Genomic DNA, 15,072 nt, shown 5'->3' with positions numbered 1-15,072 from the left:
GAGAAGGAGGTGAAAAGGAGTGGGCTGGCGAGCGTTTGCCATAGCGATCTGTCATCTTCGATCCTGTTCAGCGTAGTAGAAGCGCGCGATGCAGCTCCGAAGCTGGCGAAGCGAGCACGTGGTGTGGCTGGACGGATCAAACAGCGGCTCCGAAGCGTTTGTTTACAGCGGTACTCAACGTAGCAACACGGTTCGATCGGTCGGCTAATTGGATGGCCCCTTGGAAGGGACCGCATTTCTGTCCTCTGCTTCTGGAGAAGGTTTAAAGCTCGTACCGGGTACGTACCGAGTGTCGTGATCGATTGGTCATTTACCATCATAATCAGGCCGCTAATAAGATAATCCATCTAAATGTCATTCAAGTTCGATCGAAATTCCCTCCATTCCGCACAGTCTATGCGGACGGTAGCAATGTCTTAATCTAATCAAGCGGTTGTAAATTCTTGATTGGGGTTGCACCTTAGATCAGCAAACGCTATTAAGTAGTAAGCGATCTTTCTGACGACGTACATTCCAACCGTGTGTTGGGATTACTGACGTGTTGACATCCTAGCATCCGGGCTAGTCTACACTCGTCAAGTGGCGTCAACCAGTTATCGTTCATTCATCTTTCCTCGTTTTTACATTGATTTTTGCAGCCAGTTTGCCCAATCATCTGCTTCTAATGTTATCACACGAAATACGGCACGATATTGCGATGCACCACCGGCCTATCTGTCAATAACCTTTGCTGGCTACGAATTTTGGCAGTCGGTAACGGTAACGATAAGACCCGAATGTCATGATTATACCGTCGACCGGGGACCGTGCTATCGGGTGGTGTTTAGCAGCTTAGTTGCCGGAGTTAGCTAAGAGGGTCATGAAACCTGGCCAAGGTGGAACTGTGCCGAGGGCGAGTGGGAACCCGATACGTTCAACCGATCCGCTCCGCCAACATCGGCTTTCGGTGATGATGTTGCTGGTGATGATGATGATGGGGTGAATGAACGATCTGGCGGTCTCCTGCGATGCGGCCATTTATCGTTCGTTCAACCCATTCACAAAACCCGGCAGCCACGAATTGCAATCATAGACAATCTAGCCCGATTGAGCCCGTGAATCATGGAATGGGGTGGACGCATTATAGGTTTCCCGTGTGTGGGTTTGTTTTAGTTTCTGTCTTGGGCGGTTATCTCCGATGCAATTGTTTCCTTTTAGCGGCCAGCCGCGAGCAACACATGACGGTCACAAGATGGCGCACATTTTACTAATTAGTCACTCCCAGTTATCTTGAGCTTTTTTTTTTGTTGTGGCTGTGAGTGCTTCTGGGACTGATTTTCTGATTCGTGGCACATTATTTTATAGCTTCCGTGTAATCAGAAGCAAATTATCTAACAGTGATCCGAGAAGCTGCCAGAAGTTCAAGGGTTAACTACCACCTGTGCCTGGAACAGCGATGCATATCGGTGCAATGCACTGCTTCGCAGTATCAAATCGTCTTTGTTTCACACTTTGTTGAAACAAAGACAAATTAAGCTGCATTCTTATCTTGCAAACATTCCCGTACCGTTTTGTAATTCGATATTTCCCATCGATTTCAAAACTGTGTGTTGTAATCTTCAGTACAAATCAGTACACTCATCAAGTATGATCGGTTTGCGTCAATTCTCACAAAAGAAAAAGAAATGCTCCCTAATTTCTTCCATAGTTAACTATATAAAAATTTTGGACAATTTATTCAATGAAGCTAATGAATTACATTTTTCTACATTTATAGTAGAACTGAGTGTATTCTTCAGGAATTAATATTTTTATTATTGCACTTATGTTTAATTTTTTTAAAATAAATAGTTCTTCGTCAGGACACATTTTATTTCATTTCCTGTATGCTACGCAGTGAATGCGATGTTTTATCTTGAGTTCGTCTAACATTGCTGTAATTTCCTGATGATACTATTACTTTTCAACTGTAAAATCAAGAGGTGCTGACATTCAATTTCTGGATTACAGATTGGACTTGATTTTGATGCATATATTTGGACTTGATTGGACAGCCGTTTGTAAGACCGGCGCTTCTTACTCTGAACCACTGACCATCCTCTTATAGAAAAAATAATGTTCCCTTTTAAAATATTAATTATAAAGTGATCAAGTGATTATTTTTGTTTTTAGGACAAAAAATGTAAATCGAAGAAATTCTCCATTATATGAAAAAATCAAAAAGAATGACAATGCCAATAAAAAAAATTAACCAAGCGCGAAAGATCACCTTCAGTACCTCATTTGTGATATATTGTTAATAAAAGCTTATTTCATGCGCATCTGAACCATCAACCGTCGCACAACTTTCGTTCCACACTGTAGCACGGTTGAACGATGGCTTACCTACCAAGCTTTCGAATGTTTACCAGGCTCACCGAAGTAGGCTACTCTGCTGACCGGACCGGCAGAGCATCCAGTCTCGGCACAGGTGAACAGCGCGTGGTGAGCGGATCTGACGGTTGTAAATTTACTTACTATCGCTACTCTCGGCAACCGCCTGTCGTATGTGTATCTTTGCCTCGGAAAATAGTACCCACCTGCGCACCCATCATCAGTGTACTCAGCGACAGTGGAACCAGCAGCAACAACAGCTGCTGCTGCCACCCGAAAATCATCTGTTCGTAACGCAGCAATCGAATCGCGGTGTGATCGCGGTCCAACAGCGCTAAAAGGTATCGCTTATCAGCATTTGTTTTTTTTCGTTTTTGTTTCTTGACTAGCGGATGTGTTGTTTGCCTTCGGGGCGTAAGACAACGCGCGTCGTTCCATTATCTATACTGCCAGTGAACAGTGTAACGTTCCCTCCCCGGGGGTGGTCAACTGATGGTTGACAAATCGTACCAGGCAGAGCGCATTCTACACCCGATCGACCGCCAACCCTCCAAAAACCGTGCGCGGATTGGGATGCATCGTCAGTGCGCACGTTCGAACAAAAATATCTTTCCATCATCACCACCCTCGGCCACCCCACATCCACTCTCCACTCCCCCTTTCGTCCCTCTAGCCCGGTGCGGTTATCTCATATTTTACTCTTTATCATCCGTAGCAAGCCTTGATCAACGAGCGGATGGTGGATGACCTTTGACACGACGCGCCGAAACAGCCAGTTATCAAACGTTTGGAAAAAGAGAAACCGCTGACGGTGATATCGAAGCTACCGCGAATCGTTACCAAGGAAGGCCATCGAACAAGCATTATCGGCGTGTGATTGTGGATTAACGTCCGAGGAGAGCTGCTCGCTGGTGTGTCTGTGTGTGCGATCAATGTGAGTCAGTGTAACGAATGTAGCGAAGCGCGGCCCGGGCCGCAAGGCAAAAGAAACGAAACGCTGACGAAACGCAAAACAAAAACAATTCGAGCGGGGAGAGCAGGTTTCGCTTTTAATTGCAAACAAAGTAGCAAGCGCAGGGCCGCCACAGTTTGCCAAAAAGGCCAACCAACGGCCCGTTCGTACGGTGATAGCGAATCATCGCCCGCTCGATCGTGTTAGTAGAAGTTCGATCGCGAGAGTAAAATGTGCATTCTGTTTGTTTACGTTGACGATGGTTCCGTGCCCGGACGGTACCGGCTGGTGTTGGCATCTAACCGGGACGAATTCTATGCCCGACCGGCCAAATCCGCAGCACCGTGGGAGGAAAACGCGCGTGTCATCGGTGGGCGTGATATGGAACCGGGTCGTGAAGGTGGTACGTGGCTCGCGATCGGTAACCATCCCGAAGGACGCATTAAACTCGGCGCCCTGCTAAACGTTACCGGCGAAAGCAAAGCTAACGTAAGCAACGGCCGAGGACCGATCGTGGCTAACTTTCTTACGGGAGAGCTTACCGGCCGTGCGTACAGTGAACAGTTGCTAGCGGAGGATAACTTCGGTGCGTTCAATTTTGTCTCGATCGAGTTGGTGGCGAATGGTGAACGGGAACAGAGCCAAACCACCAAAGGGGGTACCATTCTGCATACGAGCAATGCACCGCACAGTATTGACACGTGCAAGACAGGGCAAGCGCTAGGTTTCGGTAATAGTACGTTGGACAAACCGCTACAGAAAGTATGCCGCGGACGGGAACAGTTTGCCGAAATTGTGGCTCGACGTAATGTACCCTTTGCGGATCGAGAAGCTTTCGTGGACGAGCTGATGGGACTGCTGAAGAACGATGTACGGTAAGTGGTGCGTTACGCGTTGATGCCTGTGCTCAAACGTCTAACAGGAAGCACATTTCGCCTACAGCCACTTCCCGGACGCTGAATTGACGAGGCGCGCTGGACAGCACGCGGAATTTCTTTCGAGCGTTAACGTACGCATGGCTGGCGGAAGTTACGGCAGTCGCACCCGTACCGTCATCCTGATCGATCAGAGCAATCACATGGAATTCATCGAGGAAACATTGATCGGCACCGATCCTGAAACGGGTCAGTGGGAAAGGACCAGAATCGAACGCGAATTTTCCTAGTGGAAAAGGGAACAGGTAATAAGCACGACAATATATCATTTCATCAAGTGATATAGATAAATGTTGGTTAACTTCTATTTCATCTTATAAACAATCTTGACGAGCGGTGTAGCGGTGTGTTTTACCATGTGTGTGTTGCTGTTTTGCTCCATACACCTCCGAACCTATCCGTGTGCTTGCTGCTGGTGGGGCTCTATATCGAATTGGTTTTCAGTTACTTCCGTTTCGTACCAGCTTTTAGCAATCGTTTCTTCGAACCAGCAGCTGCTCCTTTTCTGGCCCCATTCACAATGCTCTTAAATTGTCCCGCATTTTTCGCTCGTTTTCTGTTGAACCATAAAGAAGTGATCAGTTAACATTCCATACAAACCACACACACACACAATAGAGAACCTACCTTCGGTTGAGCGAATTGCGGCTTAGCGGAACGTAGGCATACGGTTCGTGTTTGCCCTTCTTAAGCATATCTCCCGATGCTTTCTTCGCCCGATATTCTGCACCGGTGGAAGCGTTCGATTTGGCCGTACGGTTGGTCTTACTGCTGTACCCAGACTTTACAGAGGAAGCCACCGGTCGATGGATACCCTTACCACCGGCCACATATCGGTTCGACGTACCCGACATGCCCGAACGGGCGCTGAGCACATCGAGCGCCTTGCGCTTCCGGGACGATGGTCCATCGTCTTCCGGATTCGGCTCCGTGTCATCCCGCTCGTCCTGACTATCATCACTGTCGTCCTCGTCGTAGATGCGCTTTTTCGACTTATCCACGTACCCAACCGCCTCGTCCGGATCTTCATCGGAATCGGAGTAATCCTCAATGTCCTTGATAATGAGCCGACCATCGGCAGCCGTTTTAAAGCCACGGTTTTCATCCTTTCGCTGTTTGCTGGTGCCAGCACGCGATTGATCCTTGCCAGACACATCCATCGGTTCGTTGGCTGAAACATGAAAGGTGCTCACATCAGTCGGAAAAGGCAAGGGGAAAACATTACACGCCCACTTACTTGTAATCTTTCCGATCGCATCCAAATCAGCCAAATCAACGATATTGTCTTCCGATTCCTTAATGTACGTATCCACGCCCTTCTTCTTACGACCCTTGCGCTCATCTTCCACACCGGAATCAGAGTCAGAGTCCGCCAGGATATCATCGATGCTGTGGAATTGAAGGTGGAATTATGTGTTTTTTTCTTTCTGCAATTAACTTTCCATTCTCTTGCCACTCTTACGTTAAGCTCTTCTTTTGCAGCTCGTTCGCAAAGTCGGGTTCCTCTTCATCCTCCTCCTCTGGGGCGTTCTTGCCGCCACGCTCCTGCTTGTTGCGTTTTGCCCGTGCTAGATCCTTACGGATTTTCTTCAGCCGCTTATGCGTTTCCTCGTCGTTGCCCGGCACGAGCTGTATCACTTCCTGTGCACCGAACCGCTTACACAACTTCTTCCAAATATAGCCCAACAGCAAACGGCAATGTCGCCTAGTGTCCGGAACCATCGTCGAGAGCGAGTTTACCTATCGTGTGACGGGAAAGGGTAATCGTTTTTTCTAAACTAATATTACTTGGCTTTTACGGTACGGAAACACTTACGATCAACGAAAGATAGTTGGTCACGAGCGGGATTGGAAGAATTTTGGTGTAAACGTACAGGAAATGTAGCCCCGCGTCGACCTCCATTCGCGTTTTACCGATTACGAAGGTAAGCACCTGATCGAGCATAAATTTCAGCGAATCGATCGCCAACGATCCGGTAAACTTTTCCAGCACGGTACGCAGCACCCCGATCGTGTTGGTGATCAGTTGACTGTCGCCCAAAAAGCCAGCAATGATGAGATCGATGAAATCGTTGATTTTTTCCTGATTCTGTAAGAGTAAACCATTACCGTCTGTTAGCGCAAAGTCCGCAGAATGAGCTGATCAAACTCACATCAAACAGTTCACCGATCTTTTCCAGCAGCTCGGTACCAATTTGTTGCTTCTTTATAACATCCAAATGGTACGTAGCGACCACTTCCGAAAGTGTGCGCGTCACCAACTTGCTTTCCAGCACAACCGTCGACTGTTTTTCCAGTATCAGCTTCAAGCATCTGCAAATGGTAGCAAAAGAATGATTTCAACCGATCGAACTAATGGACCCACACGGGTTTAAAACTTACTCTAATCGTGGTGCCTGAATGCCCTCGTACGTTAAGCGCATCGTACTCAGCAACAACTTTTCGATATTACCCAGCTTGGCTTCTACAAACCCAACGCAACCTTCGTTGCTGGAGGCCAAAATTTCCCGCAGCAATTTAAACGCTTTCTTCATCTGACGCCGTATGTTGGCGGTGTTCTTGGCGACCGTTTCCTGCTTTTTGTCCTGCTTCAGTATGACCGTAATGTACTTGTTGTAGATTTCGACTAGCTTCTCCTGCGTCTGGTACAGGGCAAGCTGCTCTACAATATCGAACAGCGTGTCGTAGATGAACGTTCCCGGAGCCTTTTCTTGCAGCTGCTGCAATGCCACATTGAACATCTCGTCCAGTACCGGTGTGGGAGTGATGGAAAGATACGCTTGAATCGTTTCAAATGCGGCTTGCCGCACTTCGTTCTCGTAGCTACCGTTCGGTTTCGTAGTGTAGATGTTAAACAGCCGGGGTAGGAAATTTTTCGCAAACCGTCCTATCTCTTCCCGATCGGCGGGCGTTTCGAGGTGTGTTATGAGCTCCTTCAAACCGTCCAGAATCGGTGCACGCAGATCAGGATTCTCGTTCAGCACCGTGCCGAGCGTTTTTGCAATCAGCCGGAAGTTGGATACGTCCTTCGGCTTGCGACAGAAGCCGGGAAACAGACCCCACAGCTGACAGCACAACAGCTCGAAGATGTGTGCCTGATGTTTGTTGTCCGATTCTTTAAACTTCTGCCACAGCATGTAGCACTGGTAGGCGAGTTTGAGAATGACGCTGTTGAACAGTTCGAAGCTGGAATGCTGCAAACCTTCGCGCAGTAACGGCAACATCCATGTACGATCAAGATCGATCTTTCCGTCCTCTCCTGCGAGCGGTATGCATTGCAACACTAAGCTGGTTTCCATCGATCCCACAGCTTGCAGCACGGCATGCTCGATTTGTAAGCGTGTAGACGACTTAGGATCGTACCGTGTGCCGAGCGTGGTTAGGGCAGGTGCCAATGTTTCGCCAAAGTACCGTCCGGTAGTATCAAACGCTATTGCCAAAATGATCAACACTTGCTTCGACGCATGGCCAAACGGAGCCGTACACAGTACGTCAATGATGTACTTCAGAATCTTCTCTATCGAGACACGATGCTTTTCCACCTCCGCTGCATCAACACAGCACGGCTGTACACACTCGTACAGAATATCCTTCAGCGCGTTGGAGGCGGCCGACACGATATCCAGCTTTTCGGAGGACCAGAAATCCTGCGCACACACCTGTACGAACTTTGGCAGCGCAGTGCTGCAGAGAACGAGATCGTACTTGGCCAGAAACAGGTGACCTTCCTTTAGCACTGTTAACCAAGCGATGATTTGACGCGAGTCGGACCGATCTGGCCGGTAATCGTACAGTGCGGAAAGTAGCTTGCCCGCCAGCACGGGTGTAAGATTTTCCGTCTTTGACGTGAACAGCGAGTGGAAGGTTTGGAAGCAATTCGTACGAATCAGCACATTAGTGGCCGTCATGATCGATAGCAAGCTTTCCGAGACCAGCTTGATGTCGTCTTTGTTAAATCCGGGCAGCGCGTTATGCAGCAGCCCGAGTGTGTGCAAAATGACCGTCTGATTGTTGGCTATGTTTTCCGGCTTAAACTGTCCAATGCAGAATCGAGCCACACGACCACCGGCCGGATGATGCTTCACAAGGTTAGCCTTCTGTGCCGGTTCACCGTCATCGTCTCTTTGCTCCCGTTGCTCGTCGGCGTCTTGCTTTGATGGAACCATGAAGCAACTGCCGTGAATCACGGCAACCACACCGTGCTGTGCCGCTTTGCGTAGCTTCGGTTTTGTGTGCGTGGTGAACGCTAGTATGGCGTCGAAAAATTTCAGCGTCGAAGACATCTTCCACTGATCGTACGCTTGCGCCCTTAGCATCACCGAAATGCAACCGATCAGATTACGCACCATTGCATGGTTGTCAGTTTCGGTGTATCTTTCGAGCAGAGCGAGCAGCGTTTGTGCTGTGTCCGAGAACTTTTGGCGCAGCACAGCCTGCGGGACGGACTTGATACCCATGGCGAGCAGTGAAACGGCGGCATTGATGTCGTTGTCCTCCTTGGCTGCCTCTATTGTTTCCATGAGGGCGAGAAAGTATTCCGTGCTGCTTTGAGTACCGGAATGCTCCTTTATAACCTCCGTAAGGGCGGCCAATATTGCCAGCATATCTTTCTGCAGCTGAGAATCGGCACGGAAGTTGGTCAGTAGCCTGAAACGAAATTCTCATAAATAAAAGTAACGCATGTTCTGCTAAACACGATTTCAATGGCTTACTTCTTGAAGCTCATGTTCGAACAGGCACTCCAGTTCGAGGCGAACGTTTGGAACGTTTTGAACGTTCCCTGCTGTGAGTCGGACATCAGCTCGTCGTCGCCATCTTTCATGCTGAACGATTTGATGCTGGCCGCAATATCGTTCACTGTCGGTTGCTTCGTTTTGTCCGCACCTCCACTCCCGTACGACTGTATGGCTTCATGTTTTAGCACAGCCTCGAGCGTTAACTTGCTTTTCTGGTCAGCTGGATTGCCAGTCGGAGCCAGGCTTAGGTTTGTTTGGAAGAACCGGCTTTTTGCCTTAGCTCGATGCTTGCTCTCTTGCGGATTGGACGAAGAAGCACTTCCTTTCTTCCATCGCTTTGATCCATCTTTCCTCTTTAGCTTGGAACGAAATTTACTCATTTTTATAGGCTCCTGATGCAAATTATCAACTTTGAATCGGTAAACTTTGCAAAACCACACGGAACAGATCAACGCACGTGCACGAGTTTTGGCTGGCTACAATGAAAACATTCGTCCTGTCAAAATCAGTAGATGACAGCAGCGTTTTTGAAGTTTGATCGTTTGTGTTGAAATTGGTACTTGGGCAATGTAAACATTCAACCAGTACATCGGTGATATATTAAATTATTAAACAAAAGTTTATATTTTTATATGAATTATAAATTTATCATTGACGATTGCATGTTGTTTTTAATCTATTTTATATTTTCACCATAAAAAATATAAACTATGAGCCCCTTCTTTTGAAACAGCATTGACATTCTGCAACCAAAACAAACAACCACTTTGACAGTGCTTGTTCGCACGTGCTTGTTCACGGAATACTGTGTGCTTTTGTTAAATAGTAAATATATAAGTGTAAGCAATTATCTGGTGCAAAATGCCAGACAAAATCAAATTCGGCGACGTCGGGAGCGACTATGAACCATCAGCGTCGGAAGATGAATACAGTGAAGGGGAGAAAGAGCTGCTGAAAAATGTACGCCAACGGCGTCGGAACAATTACGATGAGGACGACGAAATGCAACGGCAAGCGGTGCTCGGATTCGACGACGAGGGAGATTACGAGGAAGATGATGATGAGGAGGAGGAGGAGCCAGATTTTGATGAGATCCGAAAGTTTGAACACGATAGCGATATCGACGATAAGAACGAAGAGGACGATCTACCCGATCGCTATGCCTGGGGTTCAAAATCTGGCGCATACTATGGTACCGGTTACAAAGACCGGGACTACGATACGCTTACGGCACAGGAAGAGGAATTGGCCCGGTTGGAGGAAGAGGAGGCAATGGAAATGCAAAAGCGGCTTATTAAGGGTATGACCGACGAAGACTTTGCGCTGGACGATTTATGGTCGGGCGATGAGGAGCAAGCAGCGGATGAATTGGAACGTGAAGCGGGAAAGCCGGAAAGGAAGAAACCGAAGGACAAAAAGGCCTCTTTCAGCAGCAAGGAAGAGATCGTGATAAAAGGAGATTTGTCGGATCTGACCGACAGCGAGCGGTTGGAACTGTTTCGCAAAGAGTCACCCGAGTTTGAGGGATTGGTGAAGGAGTGTTCAGCAAAGCTGGCCGAATGTGCAAACGTACTGGAACCGGTTCTGGAGCTGCTCCGACGACACAAGCAACTGTCGCATCCTCTCGGGCAATTGCTGGTAAAACGATACGAGCTTCACATGCTTTACTGTAGCAACATAAGCTTCTATGTGCTGTTAAAGTCACAGCGAGTAGACGTTCGTAATCATCCGTTGGTGAAACGTTTGCTACAGCTGAAGCGATTAGTGCAGGAGATGGAGCAAAAGTACGAGCAAACCGGTAAAGCTCAGGTAGAGGCTTTGCTGGAAGCACAGGCAGAAGGTATGCAAATAACCTTCCACGATGAATTTGATCGCGAACAGCCGAAAACTAAACAGGGGCGCCGTTTACGCGTGCTTGATGAGCTAGACCAGATGGACTCACAAGCGGACGATGAACAGGATGGTGAGGAGGAGAGAGATGAACAGAGAGAAAGCGACGATGAACAATATTCTGCGAAGCGTTTGAAGATGGATCATTCCGAGGGAGAGGATGAGGTGGAGGAGGAGGATGCGGCACAGCAGGAAGACATGGAAGAGGTGGATGGCGATGAGAAGCGCAAGATCACCTATCAGATGGCCAAGAACAGGGGCCTATCGACACGCAAGCGCAAGGATCAGCGAAACATCCGCGTGAAGAACAAGCTGAAGTTCCGCAAGGCTATGATCCGCCGCAAGGGTGCCATACGGACGGTACGCACCGAAACGAAACGATACACGGGCGAATCCAACATCAAACCGTACGTTAAGAGAGGAATTAAGCTTAAGTAGATTGTGTCCGGTGTTGGTGTTTACAAGCAACTTTATTTTCAAAATTCACGTGGCGTGCCTCATCAGCGACACGCGTTTTACGGCGATGAAAATAGAAAATCTACCATTACGAGAAAAAAACATGTATGGAAAAGCAGCTGTTATGTGGATTGTTACTCAAGACAACTATAATAGAAAGAATCGGAAGGACAATGGAAAGGAAAAGTTGTGGAACATGTATCAGCAGCATCAGAAATCAGCATAAGTATTTCATACGAAGTAGAAAAAAGATTGAAGCTTGGAGTGAGATTGAAAGAAAGTACCGTGAGGCGGTACTGACACAAACCAAACAATCCAAACAGTCCAAATCGGGACAGTGAGAGGCTGAGCTGTTACTTTAACAAGAGTTTCCGAAAATCGTCATTCGATTTAGGCTTCTCGTCGGAGCTGGACGATACGGTAGCTGCGCTCTTCTTCATGACGGCGGTCGGAATCATGGCCGATAACTTTTGCTTCACGTCCCTAAAAACGGACAGAAACGAACACATTTTGACATCTTCTTGCGTGAAAAAAAAAACTTTCTTACCCTTTGATCAGTTGCTTCTTGCCGGAACCGAGACTGAAGCTGGCCCTCTCGCCGCTATCTCCCCCGGCCAGGTTAGGTTCCGTTGCGGTTGGATTCTTCTTCGGTGGCGGCGACGAAATGGCAACCGTAATCGTAAACCCATCGATCACATGCTGATCCATCTTCAGCACGGCATTCTTGGCGGCCGTATCTGTTTCGTACTCGAGGTACGCCAGTCCCTTCGATTTGCCACTGCGGTAGCAAACGATGCGTATGTCCTTTATGCGGCCGAACGGTGCAAACAGTTTCTCCAGCTCATTGCGGCCCAAATTGAACGGTAGTCCTTTTATAAACAGTTTGTTCGGTTCGAACGCCGACGAATACTTGAACTGATGCTGCCGGCTTGCCTTGTCGCGTGCCACATTCGAAATAAATACTGGCCGCCCGTTCAGCGGGCGCCGATCGTAGCTGAGCGCTTGCGGTACTTGATCGGCGCGGGCAAGCTGCATGTACCCGAAACCGCGGCTTTTGCCCGAACTGGAAGCAACCAGCTCGATCGATTCGATCGTTAGCTCGGGAAAGATTTCTCTTATATCGGCTTCCGTCACTTCGAAGCTAAGGTTGCTGACAAACACCTGCCGGCTTTGGTCACCTTTGGCAATGTACTCGGTCGCACCATCGTCGTCCGGTACGTTGGATTGTTTTGCTGCTGCTGCTGCTTCAGGCTTGTTGTCACTAGTTTTCGAACTGTTCGCCAGTGCTGGAATGGCTGGTGTTTTAAACTCTTGCTGTTGTTCGCCAGCAGCCACCGATCCCGTTTCATGGGTTCGTTTAATTTTCTTCTTTCCCGACGCATCATCCGAAGCCGTTTCGTCCAGCGAGGATGCATGTCGCTTTGCTGTGGGTGTTGGTTTCGTTTCCTTATTGGTGCTTGTTCCCCCAGTTTCCGGTCGCTTTCCTTTGGCCGCCCGGTTGGATGGTCCGTTCTTGGACAGTGTGCTGTAGTACTTCTCGATGGTGGCATTGCATAGCTCCTGGCAGCTTATCAACTGGTCCAGCGTACCGTTACACCTCTCGAAGCGCAACCAAGCGGCAGCCAACGTTTCTGGATCATCCAATCCAGCGCAGGTGATAGCTTTTTTGTACAGCTTTCGCACCGCATCTGGGCCGCGTTTTGCTTCCAACTCGATAAATTCAATCCACAGTCCAACGCGGGTTGAATTATCGGCACTATCTGCAATACATTAAAAGAGAAAAGCATTTTATTATGTTGTACGCAACGAATGCGCTATATGCTCATTCCTTACCCATCACGCTGTACCACAGATCGCGTCCCTTGCTCGGTTCGCCTAGCGCTTCATATTCGAGCCGGCCCCAAAATTGCAGAATCTTACACTGCGAATCGGCCAACAGTCCCCATGCCCTGCCCAGCTGGTTCCACGCCAGATCAAAGTTTGCACGCAGTATGTCCCGCTCCTTTTCGCTGGTAAAGTCAGTCACGCGACGCAAGTACGTCAAATATTCAAGCCATACCTTCACCGATGCTTCGGGCGTTTGAAGTCCGGCCGACGCCACATCCTCCATAATCTTCAGAATGGTCATTTTGGAAGTGGGTTTCGCCTGCCGCTCCACTATGCGCATCTTCTCCACGTACAGCTCCGCACTCCACGTGCAATTGCGCAACGCTCGATTTACAAGATCAATTTCCGTCTGCCGAAAGACCGGGGAGGTCGGATTTTCTTCCGGATCGGGCGGGCATCGATGAAGGTATCGTACGTAATCATGCCAAACCGTCCCATCCAGGCAGCATTCGGTGACCATACGCTCGTACAGAATTTGCACCTCATCGTCGTCCAACACCGATTGACAATCGGCAATGTATTTTCGGTACAGATCGGCCCGCTCCTGGTGACAGTGTGCTTCAAGCGCAGACAGGGCCGTCTCGTGTGGAAGCATTTTTTGCAGCGCTTCTTTCGCTTGCTTGTACCGTCGTTCAAATTTTTCCGCATCCAAATCCGTGATTACCTCCTTGTACTTCTCGCACAGCAGCTTGTACTCGATGTACGAATCTTCCATGTTACGCAGCGGTATCTTCAACTCTTGCTCGTAAATCCGTGCCAACCGATTGAAGCTTGCGGGAGAACTGAAAAAAGATCATTAAATTGCATGCAAATCTTCTTCTGCCAAGCAATAACCTATGTAAGACTTACTCTCCATTCTTTGTTAACGTGTCTTCACGGTAAGCCTCGAAAATGGATCTTCCCTTTACCGTGTGCAACCCGTAGGTAGGAATTAACGTATTCCAGATTCGATCCGCAATCTCCTTGCTGCTTGTCTTCATTGCCAGCTCGGCAAACTCCAGCGCTACTTCCGCAGAATAATAATCGTTGAGTGCGCGTTGGAAAAGCTTCTCGACCTTTTCCACCTGCTCGTCCGTTGTCGCAAGGGAAGATTCAATCTTTAGCCACCGTAACCAAATCTCAGGTGACAGTGGGTACATGGCGGCAAATATTTCGGCACTCTGGCGAATCTTTTCCAGATCATTCATTTGGCTGAAAGGGAAGGAAAAGAAAACTTTGTTAGTCAAAACTGGTTAGCTGGCAGAACACGCATACACATACTGTGCAACTTCCAGCAGCTCTGCATAGTTGTCGTAGTTGTACTTGTCGCCAGCAATTTTGGTAAGAATCTCGATGTACTCTTTAATGTGCTTCGATTCGATCGATTCATCGTTATCATCGTCATCGGTGTCTTCGTCCTCCGTATTGGTGCCTTCCGATGAGTCGTCATCTTCCGAGTCTGTCTTTTCGGCACTTTCATCCAGCGCGTCCTGTGTCGACGGAAGACAAACGGAACCGGGTCAATGCGGTTTCGAAGCGAAACGACGATGAAATCCATGCAATGCACAATTACCTGTCTTGTTTCGTCTATAAATTCAACGTCCGACATGGTTGGAACTTAATTGTGTGCAGTTTTACACCAAACACAGCGGCAATGTACGAACTTTTATTAGTTTGCTTGCGTTTTTTTAACCTTACAAAATGACCCACAACAACATTTGACATTTGGCATGTTAATTTGTGTTTATTGTCAAGCAGGCGTATATTGTGCAGCGTGTACACGTATCGTGTTGATGGAAAGAACTGTCTTCTCTTTTTAGCATTTTCTTTTTCAATTCACAAGGCATAACGAGCATCGCTCTCTTCAGGATATAATTTAATTCCA

At 48.1% G+C, this 15,072-nt stretch overlaps 4 protein-coding genes across 7 annotated transcripts; 2 read left to right on the top strand and 2 right to left on the bottom strand.

The window, feature by feature from the left end:
* The first annotated feature begins 2,284 nt into the window (after window positions 1–2,284).
* Window positions 2,285–4,580, top strand: LOC118504500 (transport and Golgi organization protein 2). Of its 4 annotated transcripts, none has more exons than XM_036039022.1 (3): window positions 2,285–2,693; window positions 3,068–4,179; window positions 4,247–4,580. In XM_036039022.1, the coding sequence occupies exons 2-3, from the start codon at window positions 3,536–3,538 to the stop codon at window positions 4,467–4,469; spliced, it is 867 nt and encodes a 288-aa protein (XP_035894915.1). In that variant the 5' UTR covers window positions 2,285–2,693; window positions 3,068–3,535; the 3' UTR covers window positions 4,470–4,580. The 4 variants fall into 4 exon arrangements, with proteins under 4 accessions (XP_035894915.1, XP_035894916.1, XP_035894917.1 ...); XM_036039023.1 differs by lacking the exon at window positions 2,285–2,693 and adding an exon at window positions 2,756–2,932; XM_036039024.1 differs by lacking the exon at window positions 2,285–2,693 and adding an exon at window positions 2,756–2,936.
* Window positions 4,508–9,355, bottom strand: LOC118504493 (RRP12-like protein). The gene is made up of 8 exons (XM_036039016.1): window positions 8,952–9,355; window positions 6,622–8,886; window positions 6,393–6,552; window positions 6,056–6,328; window positions 5,702–5,979; window positions 5,477–5,628; window positions 4,867–5,410; window positions 4,508–4,795 (listed from the first exon to the last, which is right to left on the bottom strand). The coding sequence occupies exons 1-8, from the start codon at window positions 9,353–9,355 to the stop codon at window positions 4,684–4,686; spliced, it is 4,188 nt and encodes a 1,395-aa protein (XP_035894909.1). The 3' UTR covers window positions 4,508–4,683.
* Window positions 9,356–9,735: 380 nt separating this feature from the next.
* On the top strand, window positions 9,736–11,522 carry LOC118504497 (something about silencing protein 10). Its single transcript, XM_036039020.1, has one exon. It carries the CDS (start codon window positions 9,837–9,839, stop codon window positions 11,301–11,303), a length of 1,467 nt encoding a protein of 488 aa, XP_035894913.1. The 5' UTR covers window positions 9,736–9,836; the 3' UTR covers window positions 11,304–11,522.
* LOC118504494 (squamous cell carcinoma antigen recognized by T-cells 3) lies at window positions 11,315–14,921 on the bottom strand. The gene is made up of 6 exons (XM_036039017.1): window positions 14,761–14,921; window positions 14,469–14,677; window positions 14,058–14,399; window positions 13,155–13,990; window positions 11,869–13,081; window positions 11,315–11,804 (listed from the first exon to the last, which is right to left on the bottom strand). Exons 1-6 carry the CDS (start codon window positions 14,794–14,796, stop codon window positions 11,675–11,677), a joined length of 2,766 nt encoding a protein of 921 aa, XP_035894910.1. The 5' UTR covers window positions 14,797–14,921; the 3' UTR covers window positions 11,315–11,674.
* Window positions 14,922–15,072: the final 151 nt, after the last annotated feature.

The sequence above is a fragment of the Anopheles stephensi genome, chromosome 2 (assembly GCF_013141755.1).
Source record: "Anopheles stephensi strain Indian chromosome 2, UCI_ANSTEP_V1.0, whole genome shotgun sequence".
NCBI lineage: Eukaryota > Metazoa > Arthropoda > Insecta > Diptera > Culicidae > Anopheles > Anopheles stephensi.
The sequence above is the reverse complement of the archived record's forward strand: the minus strand, read 5'-3'. Positions and strand labels throughout refer to the sequence as shown.

What these genes read in the sequence shown, in the direction of transcription:
- LOC118504500 (XM_036039022.1), top strand. Translation starts at nt 3,536, where the DNA reads ATGTGCATTCTGTTTGTTTACGTTGACGATGGTTCCGTGCCCGGACGG. An exon ending in CTGCTGAAGAACGATGTACG is followed by an intron (nt 4,180 to 4,246) that starts GTAAGTGGTGCG and finishes TTTCGCCTACAG; the next exon opens with CCACTTCCCGGACGCTGAAT.
- LOC118504493 (XM_036039016.1), bottom strand. Translation starts at nt 9,355, where the DNA reads ATGAGTAAATTTCGTTCCAAGCTAAAGAGGAAAGATGGATCAAAGCGA. An exon ending in CTGCAAAAGAAGAGCTTAAC is followed by an intron (nt 5,629 to 5,701) that starts GTAAGAGTGGCA and finishes TCAATTCCACAG; the next exon opens with CATCGATGATATCCTGGCGG. An exon ending in TGCGATCGGAAAGATTACAA is followed by an intron (nt 5,411 to 5,476) that starts GTAAGTGGGCGT and finishes TTCATGTTTCAG; the next exon opens with CCAACGAACCGATGGATGTG.
- LOC118504497 (XM_036039020.1), top strand. Translation starts at nt 9,837, where the DNA reads ATGCCAGACAAAATCAAATTCGGCGACGTCGGGAGCGACTATGAACCA.
- LOC118504494 (XM_036039017.1), bottom strand. Translation starts at nt 14,796, where the DNA reads ATGTCGGACGTTGAATTTATAGACGAAACAAGACAG. An exon ending in GAGCTGCTGGAAGTTGCACA is followed by an intron (nt 14,400 to 14,468) that starts GTATGTGTATGC and finishes CTTCCCTTTCAG; the next exon opens with CCAAATGAATGATCTGGAAA. An exon ending in TCTGTGGTACAGCGTGATGG is followed by an intron (nt 13,082 to 13,154) that starts GTAAGGAATGAG and finishes AATGTATTGCAG; the next exon opens with ATAGTGCCGATAATTCAACC.